At 41.9% G+C, this 22,175-nt stretch overlaps 1 protein-coding gene across 1 annotated transcript in view; it reads right to left on the bottom strand.

Annotated features, from left to right (window-relative positions):
- Nucleotides 1-21,237, bottom strand: part of LOC138950004 (uncharacterized) — a 34,140-nt gene extending 12,903 nt beyond the window's left edge. The window contains exons 1-2 of the mRNA XM_070321785.1: nucleotides 21,009-21,237; nucleotides 18,876-19,211 (exon numbers count right to left, since the gene is read on the bottom strand). Of these exons, the coding sequence (XP_070177886.1) occupies nucleotides 18,876-19,211; nucleotides 21,009-21,060 (388 nt within the window). The 5' untranslated portion in view covers nucleotides 21,061-21,237. The remainder of the gene's footprint in view (nucleotides 1-18,875; nucleotides 19,212-21,008) is intronic.
- Between the last annotated feature and the right edge of the window lie 938 nt (nucleotides 21,238-22,175).

Below are 22,175 nucleotides of genomic sequence, written 5' to 3'. Positions count from 1 at the left end.
ATAAATAATTAAATATGAAACACAACCACCAGTGTGCTCATGATTAAAAATAATGAAAACACATAATGCACACCCGGTGTATAACATTGTCCTGAAAGGAACAATACACGGCTTTGACTTTCTTTAAACTTATAAGTGGGCCTAATGCGTTCATGATAATAATGCAATATAACACAGTAAGGTAGTCTCGAGTCATATGATTACATATTGGTAACATGGAAAATAAACCAAATGAATGTTAAAATACTGTGAGGCATGAGAATTGGCATATCATTTAAAACACTCCACTGAATAGTCCACACAATTAAAAAAACCGAAAAATATACTTTTGTTTCTGACAGAAAGTAAGAAAGCTGCCAATTTATCCTTTGTATTATAGCTTCCAACAAACGTATAGCGACGATTGAATAGCTTTGCCCCAGGTAACAAAGAAACATACAATAAAACTATTTTCTAACTTCTTGTCTCTCAAACAAAATTGAAAAAGCAAATCTTCAAACATCCTGTTAAAATAGGCCATTTGCCTCCACCATCGTTGTTTTGACAGCACATGCTGAAGTGACCTTTTGACTGATGCCCACGAAATACCAAATTAAGCTGATCTAAAGAGCCAAAAGTAAATGTACCATAAATACACTTTATATACACTCAAGATCGAAATCAATCATTACATGTGAAACACCACTATCATTGTGTTGACATTGAAATGTCACACACGATGACCCAGTGTTTATGATACGTTATGATTGTTTTGACTTTCCTACTAGCGGACCTTATGGTAGTTTGTGGTCACGATAATAAATAATAATGATAATAAAGTTAAAACGGCTATGCCTACGATGCCTTCGGGCCTTGTTTTTGGCCGATTTGAGCGGAATGGCTGTTATATATTGCTCAGCCAACCTTAATTAGAGCAGCCCTTACCCGTGTTATCCCAAAGAAGTACTGTACACTTAAGAAACGTCGTTCAAACTCGGCGTACAGCAAGCTTCAGAAGCGACCACTACTCTTTTGTACAAGAGGGAGAGTTTAAAGCGGCTAGGTCTGATTTACTCTCTCCTATCGCCACCAGACAAGTGTTATGCTACTATAAACCATAACAATGCTTCACGGCCGGAATAGTTTCATATCTCAAAAGTCGGGTTCTAGTGGCCAATTCAGTGTGGCATTGAGACTATATCATATGCATGACTGAACGGGAAGTAATTCACACAGCCTCCACAACAAAAAGAGCAGTGGTCGCTGCGGAAGCTCGCTGTACGCCGAGTTTAAACGACGTTTCTTAAGTCGTTCTTTCTTTATTTGGTGTTTAACGTCGTTTTCAACCGTTCAAGGTTATATCGCGACGGGGAAAGGGGGGGAAATGGGATAGAGCCACTTGTTAATTGTTTCTTGTTCACAAAAGCACTAATAAAAAATTGCTCCAGGGGCTTGCAACGTAGTACAATATATGACCTTACTGGGAGAATGCAAGTTTCCAGTACAAAGGACTTAACATTTCTTACATACTGCTTGACTAAAATCTTTACAAACAGTGACTATATTCTATACAAGAAACACTTAACAAGGGTAAAAGGAGAAAGAGAATCCGTTAGTCGCCTCTTACGACATGCTGGGGAGCATCGGGGAAATTCTTCCCCCTAACCCGCGGGGGGCGTACAGTACTTCTTTGGGATAACGAGGGTAAGGGTTGCTCTAATTAAGGTTGGCTGAACAATATATAACAGCCATTCCGCTCAAATCGGCTGAAAACAATGTATGAATGCAATGTAGGCATAGCCGTTTTAAATCAGATCTAGCCGCTTTAAACAAGGGCAAAGCCACCGATAATCATGACTCACTTGCTCAGATTTCGTATTGCTTTTTGCTGATAGAATCTGAAAGGCATTTTGTGAGTATTCATAGGCTCTACAAGTATAACCAAGTCAAGTTTGTATCATGCATTTTTCCATTGTCTGAAAAGTTGTGACTGTTCAATACGTGGTCAGTTGTCAGAACATAGCCTAATTTTTGCTGCACAAATGAATTAAAAATAGCCAATTGTTTCCACCATCGTTGTTTTGACAGCACATAATAAACTGACCTTTTGACCAATCCTAAGATATGTCACATCTAGCTTATTTAAAGGTGCTCGTCTGTGTTTTGCTTATTTATTCATAATCCTACCATTAAATTTCGCAAAAAAGTTAAGTCACATGATCAGAAGAACCACTGTGCAAAAAGTTATTTTAAAAAGTTATAGGTAAAACAATGGGGGGTTTTCTCAGCAAACTCTCCTTATAATAGTCATGTTAAAAACAAGGGGAATAAATTAAGAAGATGTCGAAAATTGAAATCTGAGAGTTGTTTTCAGATGATTAAGCCATTTCTGCTAAGTCCCCAGCCCAAAAATGTCTGGTTTAAGCTGCATAACTAAATATTGTGAAAAAATCAGCCGCCATTTTCAATATTTAATTGTACTAATCGAACCAGTTTTTTTTTGCTAAGCAGATGGCAGCCTCCTACTTGACGACATTGACTGTTAAGTCGCGGAGCCAGACTGAGTGAGCGTCTACTCAGAGAGCAGACCGCCACTGCGTCCTTCCGTCGACCTCCCAGAGCATCACACGTTGAAGACTGACAGCAGAAGTACTAGTTAGGAATGGACGGAACAGGAAAACCAAGACCAAGGTCACCATGAAAGCACTGAGCATGAAGGGTCACAAGAGCCGAGACCAGTTTCATTTTTGCGCTTTCTTCATTAACCAGCGGTTTTGGACGGACACATGAGCACCCTCACAATCGCATTCGTGAAGTGAATGATACTCGGCTGTGTGGTCCCAGCCTTCCCATTGGAACCATAGCACTTCCACTCTGAGCCGAAGTCCGAAAAAACCACTACCCCTTATAGGATTTGAACCACAACCTCCCGGCCCTCAGTCCGATGCGCTAACTACTGCGCTACGGAGGCCTAGCTCGGAATTTAGCAGAAACGAAATCAGCATGGTCCAATCATCGGAAATCAACTCTCCGAGTGTTATTCCGATATTTTCATATTGAAGTTCTTATTTTCCCCGACTACTTAGGGAGTGACTCAACCCATTTAATTTTGTATTTTTACACATATCTTTTTTTTTCCGTAACAAATGCATCATCTGTCACAACTTTTTAGTTAGATTAAAATGTAGTAATATAAAAAAAAGAGAAAAAATGCAGACGAGCACCTTTAAAATGTCCAACAATGATGTGCAAGAACACATTCTGAATAAATCATTAAATATCAAATTAACTTGACTAAAATCTTCACAAGCATTGACTATATTCTATACAAGAAACACTTAACAAGGGTAAAAGGAGAAAGAGAATCCGTTAGTCGCCTCTTACGACATGCTGGGGAGCATCGGGTAAATTCTTCCCCCTAACCCGCGGGGGGGTGGGAGGGGGGGGGGAGCGGACCTTATGGTAGTCTGTGTTCATGATAATAAATAATGATAATACAGTTAAACAAGGGCAAAGCCACGAAGAATATGACTCACTTGCTTATATTTTGTTTTGTTTTGCTGATGTAATCACAGGCATTTTATAAGTGCTCATAGGTTTCATAACCAAGACAAGTTTTTATCATTAAAGCTTCCATTATTTGAAAAGTTTTGAGTGTTCAATAGGTGGTCAGTTGTCAATACATATATAGCCTCGTTTTTGCTATGCAAATGAATTAAAAATAGCCAACTGCCTCCACCATCATTGTTTTGACCGCATATTAAACTGACCTTTGGATCAGTGCTAAGAAAGGTCACATCTAGCTTATTCAAAATGCCAAAAATGATTTGCATGAACACATACTAAATAAATCATTTAACATGAAACACAACCACCAGTGTGCTCATAGTCAAAATTAATAAAAACAAATAAAGATAAATGTGTAAATCATTGTCCAGTACAGCTCAAGACACAAACCTGCACTAGATATATATCCACTTAGTGGTAGTGATCAGCAACAACATTGGAAAGATGATCAGTAGCTGAAAAGCTGAACATTATTTAGTTTCGCTGATTTCTTTGCAAAGCGGTAATCCGGTTTCGTACATAGTTCTTGACGTGTAGCCAGGTACGATTTTTCAGAGCCTCTTCAGCCAGAAGGCACTTCTAGATATCCTCTTTTCTTGGCAGCACTTGCGTGGCGATATATTTTAACAAATGAGCCTCCACTGCCTTCACCTCCTCCTCCAACCACAGTCGACGTGGCTGGCTTGAACCTTTGTGGACACAGATATCACAAGACCTATTACCGGAGATACAAAGGTTAAATATGTTATCGGATTATAACTTTATAAGGAACAATCATGCCAACTCAATATGAGCGCCGGGTAGTCTGGTGGTCTAGGCCGACAACTCGTGATCTCAGTGTCTCTATTTCGAATCTTGATTGGGCATGGACATTTATTTTCCCGAGTCAACATTTGTTCTGATTCTTCTTCGTGGCACTAAAGCTAGCACACTAAAACTGTCACATTTTCACTGTCAATCTTAGTGCTGCTTACATTTTGGTTGTTCAATGTAAGTTAGTTAGATTAACAGTTAACTCGTTATGAACACAGACCTGTTTACATCCTGCATTAAAACCAGTCATAAAAACACTCTCCAGAAGCTACCTTTATTTTTTTTGTGGACCGGCGAAGAAACCGCCTGGCAGCTCGCCCATCTGGCCAGTGAAAATTCTGGTCAAATGCAAAAGTGTTGGTTGTACTACTATGGTGTTTTAAAGCCACATTAACACTGCAGATGCAGGAACCTCTGGCATCTGCAAAAAACACCTCTATTTTGATTGTACAAAGAAATCTGATACTCATAATCTGTTGTGTGGTATGTACCGGACCAGCAACATTTCTGTCTGGCTAGTCACTTTCTTGAAGTTACTCGTTCGGCTGGCAAATTACAATTTTGAGATTTGGCTATCACTGCTGCTCATACAATTGGTCACATGTGCAACCTCATAGATCTGCCAAGGGTTTTACAAGTCAGGATGTAAAAAGAATATCCATTGACTTGGACAAATACCAAAAAAGTAAAGCCTAGCTATTTTCTGTGCTGATCAAGATTTTTTTAATCTTAAAAGAATCATTCTTGTCAAGGATGGCCAAATCTTCAAATCTTAACTCGCCAACAGGACTAGTAACTTCAAGAAAGTTACTACACTAGCCCGCCAGAAATGTTGCTGGCCCAGCACATGCCCCAATTGTTGCATCGCTTTGAAACTTGAAATTATAACCAAAACTGTTGCATTGGTACAGAATGTTTACTGGCCAGCCGACGAGTTGCCAGGTGGTTTCTCTTAGCCCGGCAGATTTTTTTTACTCACTCCTGGCAATCGGGTGGACTATTTGTCTGTCCCTGCTGGTCAATAGTGAACTATAGGTTTTTCGAGAAATAATGTTGCCATTAGATTTGCTAATAAAGCGAAGCAGGTCTACTAAAATTTGTTGTTACATGTTCATTTGGAAGGATGCTCTTCTCACTAGTTAAAAGTCTGTACTGAACTGTGACGATAAGTAAAGAAATATAAGCACAGCCTCAGAAAACGGAATCATAGGCAAAAAACACACATTAACAGTAAACAGTCACAAATTAAACTTTAATCCAATCAATAGTGAGGAAAAATAAAATGCACAACTTAACTCTGATGCATGTTTTTCAGAGGCAAAAGAACATAGACTGCAGATAGCAAACATATTTCATTGCCTTGGTCATCACAGGAAACTCATAAGTAATGCAGGTCTAACATTTAACAAATGAAATCGCAAAAACAAAATATCTTCAGACAGGGCAACACATAATCTACTCTATAAAAACTCACCATTTGGGAGTCAACTGAGTGATGGCTGCTTATAGAGTCCTCTGTCACAAGCACCTGTGGTTCGAAGCTGCAGTCAACTGTAGGAAAGACAGACAGAAAGCGCCTGTGGTTGCATGGTGCTTGGGACTTGACCTGTTTTTGAGCTTCATATTTCCCCTTTACGTTGGTTTACAGTTAGAACAGTCTAGTTAACTGTTTTCATATTATTTTGTGTATAATAAATTTTATATGGGGGATTTTACTTCATTCGTACTGAAGCTTGCGTAGAGTCCAGCTACATCAGCTGTAAGTCCTATTTCATAGACTGGACTGGAGAAAGGCATAATGGTTTGTCTATACATGCGACTCAGTTGCGGTCGCCCTCTAATTGTTCCTGAATCAAGCTGAAGCCAAATACTGGTTGAACGTCCGTATATCGTCTATCGTCAGACTACATCGTCTGTCTTCCGTCTATCGTCTGTCTTCCATCTACCGTCTGTCTTCCGTCTGTCTTCCATCTATTGTCTGTCTTCCGTCTATCGTCTGTCTTCCGTCTATTGTCTGTCTTTCATCTATTGTCTGTCTTCCATCTATCGTCTGTCTTCCGTCTATTGTCTGTCTTCCGTCTATTGTCTGTCTTCCGTCTATCGTCTGTCTTCCGTCTATTGTCTGTCTTCCGTCTATCGTCTGTCTTCCGTCTATTGTCTGTCTTCCGTCTATCGTCTGTCTTCCGTCTATCGTCTGGCTTTCATCTATTGTCTGTCTTCCATCTATTGTCTGTCTTCCGTCTATCGTCTGTCTTCCGTCTATTGTCTGTCTTCCGTCTATCGTCTGTCTTCCGTCTATTGTCTGTCTTCCGTCTATCGTCTGTCTTCCGTCTATCGTCTGTCTTCCGTCTATTGTCTGTCTTCCGTCTATTGTCTGTCTTCCGTCTATCGTCTGTCTTCCGTCTATCGTCTGTCTTTCATTTATTGTCTGTCTTCCGTCTATCGTCTGTCTTCCGTCTATCGTCTGTATTCCGTCTATTGTCTGTCTTCCGTCTATCGTCTGTCTTCCGTCTATCGTATGTCTTCCGTCTATCGTCTGTCTTCCGTCTATTGTCTGTCTTCCGTCTATTGTCTGTCTTCCGTCTATCGTCTGTCTTCCGTCTATCGTCTGTCTTCCGTCTATCGTCTGTCTTCCGTCTATCGTCTGTCTTCCGTCTATCGTCTGTCTTCCGTCTATTGTCTGTCTTCCGTCTATCGTCTGTCTTACGTCTATCGTCTGTCTTCCGTCTATTGTCTGTCTTCCCTCTATCGTCTGTCTTCCGTCTATTGTCTGTCTTCCGTCTATTGTCTGTCTTCCGTCTATCGTCTGTATTCCGTTTATTGTCTGTCTTCCGTCTATTGTCTGTCTTCCGTCTATCGTCTGTCTTCCGTCTATTGTCTGCCTTCCGTCTATCGTCTGTCTTCCGTCTATTGTCTGTCTTCCGTCTATCGTCTGTCTTCTGTCGATCGTCTGTCTTCCGTCTATCGTCTGTATTCCGTCTATTGTCTGTCTTCCGTCTATCGTCTGTCTTCTGTCTATCGTCTGTCTTCTGTCTATCGTCTGTCTTCCGTCTATCGTCTGTCTTCCGTCTATCGTCTGTCTTCCGTCTATCTTCCGTCTATTGTCTGTCTTCCGTCTATTGTCTGTCTTCCGTCTATTGTCTGTCTTCCGTCTATTGTCTGTCTTCCGTCTATTGTCTGTCTTCCGTCTATTGTCTGTCTTCCGTCTATTGTCTGTCTTCCGTCTATTGTCTGTCTTCCATCTATCGTCTGTCTTCCGTCTATTGTCTGTCTTCCGTCTATCGTCTGTCTTCGATCTACCATCTGTCTTCCGTTTATTGTATGTCTTCCGTCTGTCTTCCGACTATTGTCTGTCTTCCGTCTATTGTCTGTCTTCCGTCTATCGTCTGTCTTCCGTCTATTGTCTGTCTTTCATCTATTGTCTGTCTTCCGTCTATCGTCTGTCTTCCGTCTATCGTCTGTCTTCCGTCTATTGTCTGTCTTTCATCTATCGTCTGTCTTCCGTCTATCGTCTGTCTTCCGTCTATTGTCTGTCTTCCCTCTATTGTCTGTCTTCCGTCTATTGTCTGTCTTCCGTCTATCGTCTGTCTTCCGTCTATCGTCTGTCTTCTGTATATTGTCTGTCTTCCGTCTATCGTCTGTCTTCCGTCTATCGTCTGTCTTCCGTCTATTGTCTGTCTTCCGTCTATTGTCTGTCTTTCATCTATTGTCTGTCTTCCGTCTATCGTCTGTCTTCCGTCTATCGTCTGTCTTCCGTATATCGTCTGTCTTCCGTCTATTGTCTGTCTTCCGTCTATTGTCTGTCTTCCGTCTATCGTCTGTATTCCGTTTATTGTCTGTCTTCCGTCTATTGTCTGTCTTCCCTCTATCGTCTGTCTTCCGTTTATTGTCTGTCTTCCGTCTATCGTCTGTCTTCCGTCTATTGTCTGTCTTCCGTCTATCGTCTGTATTCCGTCTATCGTCTGTCTTCCGTCTGTATTCCGTCTATTGTCTGTCTTCCGTCTATCGTCTGTCTTCCGTCTATCGTCTGTCTTCCGTCTATCGTCTGTCTTCCGTCTATCGTCTGTCTTCCGTCTATCGTCTGTCTTCCGTCTATCTTCCGTCTATCGTCTGTCTTCCGTCTATTGTCTGTCTTCCGTCTATCGTCTGTCTTCCGTCTATTGTCTGTCTTTCATCTATTGTCTGTCTTCCGTCTATCGTCTGTCTTCCGTCTATCGTCTGTCTTCCGTCTATTGTCTGTCTTCCGTCTATCGTCTGTCTTCCGTCTATCGTCTGTCTTCCGTCTAGTGTCTGTCTTCGATCTACCATCTGTCTTCCGTCTATTGTCTGTCTTCCGTCTATCTTCCGACTATTGTTTGTCTTCCGTCTATTGTCTGTCTTCCGTCTATCTTCCGTCTATTGTCTGTCTTCCGTCTATTGTCTGTCTTCCGTCTATTGTCTGTCTTCCATCTGTCTTCCGACTATTGTCTGTCTTCCGTCTATTGTCTGTCTTCCGTCTGTCTTCCGACTATTGTCTGTCTTCCGTCTATCTTCCGTCTATTGTCTGTCTTCCGTCTATCGTCTGTCTTCCGTCTGTCTTCCGACTATTGTCTGTCTTCCGTCTATTGTCTGTCTTCCGTCTATTGTCTGTCTTCCGTCTATCTTCCGTCTATTGTCTGTCTTCCGTCTATCGTCTGTCTTCCGTCTATCGTCAGACTACATCCCAAGAATTCAGCATTTTCTCTAGTGAATCCTCTATTTTCTCTGTTAACTGTGGGTCAATCCATTCATCAGATTGGGATCTGCATATAATGAGCGTTGTATAGGCAAAGGCAATATTGCCGATTCATTACAAAGCACTGGAAAGACCGTCTGCTAGACTGCAGCTACTAGTTTTGCAAGGTGTGTTGCAGGAATTGAATTTTTACCAGGGATGTATTTCATGGACGGCAAGAATTTAGTTTTTGTACAAACTATATCGTCTGTCGACCAGTAACAGAAGCAAACCTGACCAGGTATGTGCATGCAAGCACTTAATTCATCCACGGTGATGAAACAGGAAGCATGCTTTATTGTTGTAAATATATAGGATATTGAGCAGCTTCCGTTGACATATATGGCCTGATGACCGAAATAGGTCCATGTGAGACTATCAAATCATAACACTGAATTCTTCCATGTGTCTATCAGAATAGCAATTTAACTACATATCTTAGTCATAACTAAACTGTGTTAACTGTAGTGTGATCACCCCTCCAGAAGTGTTGCATAACAGTTAGTCAGGGGTTCCACTGGGTTTTTGCTTTTTGCGTTTGCATACACAACATGACTGAAAAAATGCGTATGAGCCGGGGAAAACGCGTACCATTACAAACTTAATTGGGGGAAAAAACGCGAAGGAGAAGTGTGTTTTTCTCACTACGATTGAGAAGACATGATGATGATAGGTAACTAAAGGAAGTCCCTTCATCAGATTCTGTTCTTTCACTTTCCGACGACAGATCGGCCTGTTTGCGTTTTGCAGTGGCTCTGTACAGGTAATAGGCCCCTAAGCGAGGAACTGAACTATTTGCATGGCGCTAAATGGAAGATATTTCGGCCTGAAAAACAATCACTGCGGGTCAGTCCGATGTAATCAGAGTAGACCCGGACACCCCTGGCCTGTAAACTGAATCGGCAGTGCACCAAACTGATGGCTTGTGTGATAAGGCAGACCATTGTTTTGCTGAACACAGCAGGATCAATTATTTATTCCGTGACTCATGACCCCCCCCCCCCCCCCCCCCCCCCGAGAAATGTAATGCAATCTTCCTCTTCGGTAGAGCTGGTCATTCATATGGCTATCGCCGGTGGCAGTGACCTAAGGAATAAAGATTCAATTCGGTAGAGCACTGGTACTATGGCCTCTGGCGATAAGCACACCGAGTGTTAACAGTGATGAACAAGGCGGGTGGGGAGAATCAGAGGTGGGAGTTCAGGTGCTCTCTTCGTGGCTATTTAGTTTTTTGAGTGCAATTGTAATTTTGCGTGACAAAATGCAACATGTCGGTGAAAATTTGTACGGAGGCTGAAAACTGCGTATAATATTATATACTTTTGTGTGTGCAAGAAGTGGAACCCCTGAGTTAGTTCCTTACTTTCTGGTTAAATCTTGCCTTTCAACAAAATAAAAATGGGATTACATTGTACCTGGATGATTGCTGGTGTCATCTGGCAATGGTATGGCAGGTAGACTCTTAGCCAGTGCAGTCTGCACCATTCTTTGGCCGTATGAGAAATGTGGGAAGTACTCCCTTGTTTTAAATCGCTGGCCTCGGCCTCCTGGTTCCACTAGTGACATAATAGAACAGTTTATTAGTAAATTTTCATTTGATTAATAATATACTTACCTAACTCACATAAAAGCATGTGTACATTTTTAATTGAGAAGCATTGTCATTCAGGTGTGTCTGATCCAAATGAGTTGGAGTATGATGAGAATGCATTATGTCTTACCACTGACGAGTCTCTGTCAGATGATGAATTGCATGATGCCGAAGAAAGCAGTGAGTTTTCTGACAGTGACATTGCGTCAAAGATGGTAGTGGTCGAGGGGGACCATGGGTTGAATGTCGAGGAGAGAAAAGAACAAGTCGCGTAAGGCGAAAATACAATATTTAGTCAAGTAGCTGTCGAACTCACAGAATGAAACAGAACGCAATGCCATTTTTCAGCAAGACCGTATACTCGTAGCATCGTCAGTCCACCGCCCATGGCAAAGGCAGTGAAATTGACAAGAAGAGCGGGGTAGTAGTTGCGCTAAGAAGGATAGCACGCTTTTCTGTTTTAACTTTCTGAGCGTGTTTTTAATCCAAACATATCATATCTATATGTTTTTGGAATCAGGAACCGACAAGGAATAAGATGAAAGTGTTTTTAAATTGATTTCGAAAAAAAATGTTGATAATAATTTTTATATATTTAATTTTCAGAGCTTGTTTTTAATCCGAATATAACATATTTATATGTTTTTGGAATCAGCAAATGATGGAGAATAAGATAAACGTAAATTTGGATCGTTTTATAAATTTTTTTTTTTTTTTACAATTTTCAGATTTTTAATGACCAAAGTCATTAATTAATTTTTAAGCCACCAAGCTGAAATGCAATACCGAACCCCGGGCTTCGTCGAAGATTACTTGACCAAAATTTCAACCAATTTGGTTGAAAAATGAGAGCGTGACAGTGCCGCCTCAACTTTCACGAAAAGCCGGATATGACGTCATCAAAGACATTTATTGAATAAATGAAAAAAACATATGGGGATTTCATACCCAGGAACTCTCATGTCAAATTTCATAAAGATCGGTCCAGTAGTTTAGTCTGAATCGCTCTACACACACACACACAGACAGACAGACACACACACACACACACACACACACACACACACACACCACGACCCTCGTCTCGATTCCCCCCTCTACGTTAAAATATTTAGTCAAAACTTGACTAAATATAACAAGTCGCGTAAGGCGAAAATACAATATTTAGTCAAGTAGCTGTCGAACTCACAGAATGAAACTGAAGGCAATGCCATTTTGTCAGCAAGACCGTATACTCGTAGCATCGTCAGTCCACCGCTCATGGCAAAGGCAGTGAAATTGACAAGAAGAGCGGGGTAGTAGTTGCGCTAAGAAGGATAGCACGCTTTTCTGTACCTCTCTTTGTTTTAACTTTCTGAGCGTGTTTTTAATCCAAACATATCATATCTATATGTTTTTGGAATCAGGAACCGACAAGGAATAAGATGAAAGTGTTTTTAAATTGATTTCGACAATTTAATTTTGATAATAATTTTTATATATTTAATTTTCAGAGCTTGTTTTTAATCCGAATATAACATATTTATATGTTTTTGGAATCAGCAAAGGATGGAAAATAAGATAAACGTAAATTTGGATCGTTTTATAAATTTTTATTTTTTTTTACAATTTTCCGATTTTTAATGACCAAAGTCATTAATTAATTTTTAAGCCACCAAGCTGAAATGCAATACCGAAGTCCGGGCTTCGTCGAAAATTACTTGACCAAAATTTCAACCAATTTGGTTGAAAAATGAGGGCGTGACAGTGCCGCCTCAACTTTCACGAAAAGCCGGATATGACGTCATCAAAGACATTTATCAAAAAAATGAAAAAAACGTTCGGGGATTTCATACCCAGGAACTCTCATGTCAAATTTCATAAAGATCGGTCCAGTAGTTTAGTCTGAATCGCTCTACACACACACACACACACACACAGACAGACACACACACACACACACACACACACGCACATACACCACGACCCTCGTTTCGATTCCCCCTCGATGTTAAAATATTTAGTCAAAACTTGACTAAATATAAAAAGAGAGCCTATACACTGTTGAATTAGCAGATATGCTAATTATTTTGTCTGTGATGAACTTAAGTTGATGAGTGTGGGGGAGATACAAAGTACCCGAGCTACTGTAACCGGACTGCCTGGTCTCTGGGAAGAGACAGGGATAAACCATGCACGAAAAAAGTACATCATAGGTTTGAGGGGAAGCAGTAATGTCGTGGACAGGAGAAGAAAACAGAACAAGTCGCGTAAGGCGAAAATACAATATTTAGTCAAGTAGCTGCCATTTTTCAGCAAGACCGTATACTCGTAGCATCGTCAGTCCACCGCTCATGGCAAAGGCAGTGAAATTGACAAGAAGAGCGGGGTAGTAGTTGCGCTAAGAAGGATAGCACGCTTTTCTGTACCTCTCTTTGTTTTAACTTTCTGAGCGTGTTTTTAATCCAAACATATCATATCTATATGTTTTTGGAATCAGGAACCGACAAGGAATAAGATGAAAGTGTTTTTAAATTGATTTGGACAATTTAATTTTGATAATAATTTTTATATATTTAATTTTCAGAGCTTGTTTTTAATCCAAATATAACATATTTATATGTTTTTGGAATCAGCAAATGATGGAGAATAAGATAAACGTAAATTTAAATCGTTTTATAAATTTTTATTTTTTTTTACAATTTTCAGATTTTTAATGACCAAAGTCATTAATTAATTTTTAAGCCACCAAGCTGAAATGCAATACCGAACCCCGGGCTTTGTCGAAGATTACTTGACCAAAATTTCAACCAATTTGGTTGAAAAATGAGGGCGTGACAGTGCCGCCTCAACTTTCACGAAAAGCCGGATATGACGTCATCAAAGACATTTATCAAAAAAATGAAAAATGTTCGGGGATTTCATACCCAGGAACTCTCATGTCAAATTTCATAAAGATCGGTCCAGTAGTTTAGTCTGAATCGCTCTACACACACACACACACACACACACACGCACGCACACACGCACGCACACACGCACATACACCACGACCCTCGTTTCGATTCCCCCTCGATGTTAAAATATTTAGTCAAAACTTGACTAAATATAACAAAAAAGAGGATGAAGAGAAAAAAAGAGGAACAAAAACGTGTGCGTGTGTATGGGTAAAGTAAAACACAAACAGTACGTTTTTTTTTCAACAGACGGATTTCGTCCCCAGAACGGAAGAATGGCTCCAATACATGATAAGTCCAAAGTCAGTCCAGCTTCGCCCGGTCAAATAACTCTTCACGTCCTGAACACATTTCCCTATTGCTAAGCCTCAGTACCGTAAGGATTTGATGAAAATGACCAGAAAGTGGGTATCTGTGTGTGTCAGACACGACATTCAGGGGTTTTATGTTATAAAACATGTATGTATTATCATTATGAGTAGTTAATTAATGAAGAAATCATACTGTCATTTTAATTTGTAACTAGTATGCATTAAATTGACAGAAGAAGATCCATCGTGTAAAAAGCATAATTAATGATTCGCATGCCTGTTGGACCATGATTATGGGGGAGCCGAGTCTCCACTCACTCACGTGCAACAGGTGAAAAGCATGAATGACGATGCACAGAGCAGAGAGCGACGTGATCGAGTAACCGGACTTTACGCAAATTACGGCCACGCCAGGAAGTCGCCGCGTCGGCTGGGTGATGGTGGAACAAAGAGATGAAACTTTCTTTCTTTATTGGTGTTTAACGTCGTTTTCAACCACGAAGGTTATATCGCGACGGGGGAGATGAAACTAAACTACATTAAGCTTACAATTTCAATGTCAAGCGATTGTCTGCTCCGAGTCCCAGCACTTGTTCTGCCCCTAATTCGTCGATAATATCCCCAAATTTGTCTTTACTGACTGTATCAGCATCACCAGAGATGGTCCCAAAATCTCCGTGAAAAAAAAATCAATACAAATCCATTGCAAACTACCAAAACGTTCACCAAACGAACGAACCGCGGAGCAGCCATGTGCTTGTTTACAAAGGAAGTGACCTAAATGTGGTTTTCAAGCACAGAAGAGCGCTTCCGTCCTGTGAGGTCATTCCTAAGTATAGTAACAAAATCGGATTAAAAAAATATATAGTCGCACCGTGACTGACTTATTCGGTCTCCCTAATTCAACAGCTACTAGACCTAAGGCGAGATTGAAATTTGAACATTGGAGCTAGATCTCAACCCGCCTCAGGCTCCTACTTATACATTCAGCAAACAACTTGAAGCACAGAATGACACAAACAAAACATAGTTATATTAATACTGATAAAATCAGTGCTATTCGATCGCTTGTACGCACAGCTAATCTCAGAATCTTTCGGAAGTTAAAAAACCAACATGCATCGTGCCTTCTCAGTATAAGAGTATTTAGATCTGTGCACCACTCGCCATAATTTGTTTTAATGTATAAGACTCTTGCATAGTAACCTGTACCAACAACTTGATAAGCCATTGATAATTAATGACTGATTAAGTTATTGTTAATGTCACTGGATTGTGAGCTCTAAATTCCAAAAAACGAGGTTAGCCATTTTGGAATGTCAGAGCCATGTGGCAACAGACATGAAAGATAAAGTTGAAGGCGCGTCACTATTTGAAAAACAACTCAGTCAACTGTGTCTTTTCGTCTAAAATGGACAACAAAGTACAATAAATATAATACACACCTGTGTCTGTGGTAATGTATCGGCTGCGGGGTTCACCCCGCGTGTCGGCGTCAGCCATCGTGTCAAATCACGGTTTCACGCGGCAAACCGCTCTCTCGCTCTCTCTCTCAATGTTGCCGCCAGGGGAACCCAAAAAACTACAGTTCTTGTTTTGACCGCAAAACACTAGCCCAACACACTCGCCACACACTCAACCCTGACAAAATTATCATAGTTTGGACAGAACCAATAAAATAAAATCCTTGTGTCACATGGTATATCTTAGGGCGGGAAGCTCGAAAATCGAGGCATCCGTTGTTGTGACGTCAAAACAACGGGGTGCGTCAAAACAATTCGGCTCCATTTTCAGGCCAAAGTCAAAACGACGCGGTCTTAACAAGAACAGACGCACACACTCACAATCACACAAACACACACACACACACACACACACACACGTGCACACACACACGTGCACACACACACACACACACACACACACACATACACACACACACACACATACACACACACACACCCAACAAATGTGCAAAACCCTCTGTGCGTATATGATATTTTCCTATCCTTGTTTGTTTGTGTGTGCGTGCGTGCTTATGTGTGTACATGTGTGCGCGCGTGCTTCTGAGTGTGTGTATGTATGAGTTTGTGTGTGTGCATGAAGAGCATGAAACCCTGGGAGTGTGTAAAGCTCCAAAGCTCCAGATTTAAAAACGTTCAAGGATTGGACTAATGTTTATCTTATGATCCGAATACAGTCATTTTGTGTGACCTTGATATTGACGATGCTCACCAAGTCTCATTTTCTCTTAGTCATTATTTACTCAGGTGAGTAAAAACAAATAGACAGGAAGTGTTGCTTGCAAGACATCCCACCGTCATTTTGTAACACTCCCTCAAGCATTCTATGTAGACTCACGTAGCAATTATAAGACCGTTACACGACAGTTCTCGCCGTCTATCAAACCGGTGTACCAGAGCATTGTGACCGGGGGGCAATTCATGGCTGCCTATTTTGACCGGGCTGTCATTAGGAAGTTTTGACCCCCCCCCCCCCCCCTTAGTCAGTTTGGACTCCCCCCCCCCCCCCCGCCCCTCCTTCAAACTTCAAGAATAAGTACATTTTCACATTTAAAAACAAAATGTATGCATATTCATCTATGTATCTCTACTCAAAAATGACCCCCCCCCCCCCAATCAAAACTGACTCAGCTAGTCAATTTGCCCCCCCCCCCCTCCTTTCCCCTCCCTTTAAATGTCAAGAATCAGTACATGAGGTCCTTTTAAAACATAATTCATGAATATATGTATATGCGTATCTCTACTGGTTTTAGAGGTGGGGTCAACTGAGTAGGCCTGACACCCCCCCCCCCCCTCCTTGCAATAAGTACATGGGCATTTAAAATCAAATATGTGACCCTCCACCACGGAATGAGTCGCATGTCACCTTTGCATGATTTTCATATTATTTTTACATTTTCATAAAGAGTTGTTTATGCTCTATCCAGTGGTGAAACCCGTTTTAGAAAAGAGCGAAAACTGTTTGAGTTATAAGCCTGTGACTAAGGTGACCCTCACACTGATACCTTACACCCCCCCACACGTTTTTCAAGCCTAGCGCAGAACCGCGCGAGGTGACATGCGACTCATTCCGTGGTGGAGGGTCAAATATGTTCATTTTGGGATAGCCCCCGACAAACCTGTAGAGATACATAGATGCATACATATTATATGCAAACATTTTGTTTCATAAGGTCCAAAATTACTTATTCTTGAAGTTTGAAGGTGGGGTCCAGAGTGACTGGTGTTGTCAGTTTTGACCGGGAAGGGAGGGAAGGCTGGCCAAGAAAGACCCCAACCCCCAAACCTGTAGGAATACATAGATGCATACATATATACATACATTTTGTTTTAAAAGTTCCTGATATACTTACTACTGAAGTTTGAAGGGGGGGAGGGAGGGTTACAATTGACTAAGGTTACACCGGTTTTAATTCATTTTTAACAAATAAGTACTTCCCGTATCACATATAGTATCACAACAATTTAAAATTGATAATCCTAGCAGGGTTAATGACATAAGATAGGATAAGATAAGAAAACTTCAATCTCTATTTTCATTTTACATATACCGGTAAACATGGACATTTGTTTTTTGGCACCACATCGCATTTCTAATAACACAAACACACGGTCATAAAGCATAATCTACTTTTTTTGATTTAACCATGTGCTACTGCGACGGGCGCAGTGGTGTGGTGGTAAGACATCGGCCTCCTAATCGGGAGGTCGTGAGTTCGAATCCAGGTCGCTGCCAGCTGGTGGGTTACGAGTGGAGATTTTTCCGATCTCCCAGGTCAATTTATGTGCAGACCTGCTAGCGACTTAACCCCCTTCGTGTGTACACGTAAGCACAAGACCAAGTGCGCACGGAAAAGATCCTGTGAGAGTTCGGTGGGTTATAGAAACACGAAAATACCCAGCATGCCTCTCCCGAAATCGGCGTATGCTGCCTGAATGTCGGGTTAAAAACGGTCATTCACGTACAAATCCACTCGTGCTAAAAACATGAGTGAACGTGGGAGTCTACGCCCATGATCGACGACGACGACGAAGAAGAAGAAGAAGAAGAAGAAGAAGAAGAAGAAGAAGAAGAAGAAGAAGAAGAAGAAGAAGAAGAAGAAGAAGAAGAATAACCCGGTCGGGCGAAGGTTTAAAGGAATGCTGCAAATACAAAATACGACCATGGAAAAAAAAATTCTGAATAAAAAAACCAAAAAAAACAAATCAATGTCAGAACAAAAAGAAACAAGTCGGGTGAAACGATATATCATATATCATATATAAACATTAATTTTAGTCAAGATCTACACCACTAACCAATCATCGCCGAGACTACATTCAGTCTCGGCTAACCATACTGAAGTCCGAGACGGGTCACGCTCGCCTCAGCAAAGCACCCGTCCGTAGTACTTACTGAACCTATTTTCTTTCATTCTGAGCACATTTTTAGAGTAAACATGACATATCTAAATATTTTTGAATTCAGGAGAAGATGATGAATACAAATGCAATCATTTTGTAATCTGTTTTTGAAAATTCGATTTTAATGACAACTTTAATGAGCAAACTGATTTACCTATAGTCCGGACTTTGTCGAGGATTGCTGAATCAAAATGTCAATCAATTTGGTTGAAAAATGAGGGTGTGACAGTGCCGCCTCAACTTTCACAAAAAGCCGGATATGACGTCTATCGAAAAAATACATCTGGGGATATCATAGTTCCTACCCAGGAACTCTCATGGCAAGTTTCATGAAGATCGGTCCAGTAGTTTTCTCTGAATCGCTCTACACATACATTAGCACAGACATACATACATACATACATACACCAAACCCTCGTTTCGATTCCCCGTCTATGTTAAAACATGTAGTCAACACGTGACTAATTAGTGTAAAAAGAATCAATGAGGGGTTCTTACTTATAACATTTAGTCCACAGCTTTCGTCAATGCCTCCGACGGCACAGAAGATCTCTGCACCAAGGTCCAAGCTATTGTTGTACTGCTGGTAGAACAGCTTGCTTTGAGTGGCTGACCTCTGCACGGCAAAGTTAGGGTCACGTGAAGTGCAGCCAGAGACTCCAAAACGACCACACACGGCAACTACACCCTTTGGCAGACCTCTCCTTGTTACAGACCACTCGACAGAGTCCAAAGACCTTAAACCATCGCATACTATTGTGTTGTTTTTATTTTCAAGAATGTGAATTTTGTTAGAAACACAGTTGGTGATAGAAGTCCCCACTTCTTGCTTTCCTGCAAATAAAAACAAGTCGCGAACTAGCCGGAGTATACGTGCGCGAGTGGGTGTATGGGTGGGGGTGGGGGTGTGTGTGCACAACTCTTCTTTTTCTTTTCACACACACACACACACACACACACACACACACACACACACACACACACACAGTCACGCATGTTAACACCCTGAAAAAACCCACGAATATACGATCACACGCACAGTTACACTTGCACGTACACACTCACACACGCACACACACACACACGCAGGCATGCGCGAGCACACATACACACAGACGCACGCAACACACCCATCCACCCCAACCCCAACACGCTCGCACACACACACACACACGCACACAAGCACGTGCGCGGCACTGTTATGCGTAGCTGCACGCGTGGAAACTAGAATCTTTTGTTGGACATAGTATGCAGAGAGAATGGCCTAGAGCAAGGGTTGCCCGTTGGGTCTTCGTCTCGGCAAGTGGTACCCTTCTTCGTCTCGGCAAGTGGTACCCTTCTTCGTCTCGGCAAGTGGTACCCTTCTTCGTCTCGGCAAGTGGTACCCTTCTTCGTCTCGGCAAGTGGTACCCTTCTTTGTCTCGGCAAGTGTTACCCTTCTTCGTCTCGGCAAGTGGTACCTTTCTTCGTCTCGGCAAGTGGTACCCTTCTTCGTCTCGGCAAGTGGTACCCTTCTTCGTCTCGGCAAGTGGTACCCTTCTTCGTCTCGGCAAGTGGTACCCTTCTTCGTCTCGGCAAGTGGTACCCTTCTTCGTCTCGGCAAGTGGTACCCTTATACGTCTCGGCAAGTGGTACCCTTCTTCGTCTCGGCATGTGGTACCCTTCTTCGTCGAGGGGGTTTATTGTAATACAGTCAAACCTGACCTCGTGAACTCCACTCAATAGCGAGTATTTACCCACGGCGACCACTGAGACCCCAGACGAGTGTTTCGTCTCTGCGATCCCCATTCCATCTCATGCCGCTTTCCCATGTACGTAGTGACCTTTTCTGGTCGTTTCCTTGGATGAAGGGTAGAGACAGTCAGGGGCGGATCACACCATTTTTAAGGGGGGGGTTTCCACATTTCTTTTAGGGACGTTTCGACGACGCGAAGCGTTAAGTTGAGGGCGCGAAGCATTCGAACCTCCAAGAGGGGTCCGGGGGCATACCTCCCTACCACCCCCCGGGCATTGTTGATAAAAACAAGGAAAATGGAGCAATCCTGTGTAATCTGAGCTAATACACCTTCCAAAAAGTAAATTTAAGAAGACAAATTTGGATCTATACAAGGACAATTGACCGATCTGGGGCAACCTGAGCCAACAAATTGCCCAACTACTTTCCAAAACCGTCACTTAGAAGACAAAGGCCGGCTCCTAGGGGAGTCCCGAAGGCATCCCCCTCCCCCCCCCCCCCCCTCCCCCTGAAAATTTGAGAAAAAAATTCAAGGAAAATGGAGCAATTTGGTGCAATCTGAGCCATCAGATTAAAAAAAAAAAAAATCTTTGTTTTGTTTTCTTTTTCTAATGCTAGCGCGGGGGGGGGGGGGGGTCCGGAAACCCCGTAAACCCCGGAAACCCCGTAAACCCCCCTAGATCCGCCCCTGGACAGGTTCGAGTGTTTCTTTGGCCGTGTCGGGCACTGGTGACGCCGAACGACACACCTCTCTCGTTGATTCCGTCGTCGGTGTCCTTCCCGTCCTCCCTGCAACGTCTTTATCAACAACTTCAACGAAGCACAGCAATACCCCCTCCCTACCCCCCCCCCCCCCCCACCAACCCCCCCTCCTTTCCGTGGGGAGTGAAACTTACCGACTAGGATGAAAATCACCACAGCCCATGCCAGCGTTCCTTTCTCCATCATACCCGCTCTGCTCACACGCTCGCTGCAGTTCGATCTTCGTCTTATGTCTTGCAAAGTACGTTCCAGATTGTCTCTGTTGTGTGATGTATCAGACAGGACACAGTACAAAGAGTGCCGGCAGGCAATTCAACAAACTGATCACTCTCCAGAATTCGTTGGCTTGACATGAAATCAGACATTGTCAACACAGACGATGACGTCAATTCAATAATGGAAAAGAACAATTACAAAGTCTTGGTTCACACGATCCTAGCTTTCATAGTCTCGGAGCACACATGTTTTACGTAAAAAGATGGAACGGGCGGGTATGATGGAGAAAGGAACGCTGGCATGGGCTGTGGTGATTTTCATCCTAGTCGGTAAGTTTCACTCCCCACGGAAAGGAGGGGGGGGGGGGGGGGGTATTGCTGTGCTTCGTTGAAGTTGTTGATAAAGACGTTGCAGGGAGGACGGGAACGACACCGACGACGGAATCAACGAGAGAGGTGTGTCGTTCGGAACTCCCCTAGGAGCCGGCCTTTGTCTTCTAAGTGACGGTTTTGGAAAGTAGTTAATAATAAAAATAATAATAATAATAATAAAGTGTATTTATATTGCGCCTATCTCTTACAAAAAAAAAATTGTGGCTCTAAGCGCATTACAACATGTGTAGGGACTTGGTACAATCAAGTCTGACAAATACAATAACACAATATACAGTCGGTATCTTAGGTAAAACTGGGAAAAGCAGCTTCGACATTTAAACACTGCTACTAAAATATCCTCTAACAATGCATACTGCTTTACAATATGCATTTATGTATAAATATAGTTAAAGAACATCGAGTTAATAGGAATTAGAAAAGGTTCTTATAATAAAACTATCTAGCGAACGACGAAGAAGAAGAAGAATAAAACTATCAATGTCAATGTATAACAAGTCATTCAACGTAAATGGCCAAAGAACAACAACAAAGCAATGATGATAAAACAGTTATACTCAATGGCTAATAACGAGGCAGAACTAAATAGTATCGACACAAGATTAAAACAAAACATATTCCTGGAGACACATTTATACATGTATCAAATAATCAATATACAAAATACAGCCCTCGCACACTCGCACACACACG

This window comes from Littorina saxatilis, linkage group LG16, assembly GCF_037325665.1.
Source record: "Littorina saxatilis isolate snail1 linkage group LG16, US_GU_Lsax_2.0, whole genome shotgun sequence".
Lineage (NCBI taxonomy): Eukaryota > Metazoa > Mollusca > Gastropoda > Littorinimorpha > Littorinidae > Littorina > Littorina saxatilis.
Note: the sequence above shows the minus strand (reverse complement) of the source record. Positions and strands in the feature narration are given on the sequence as shown.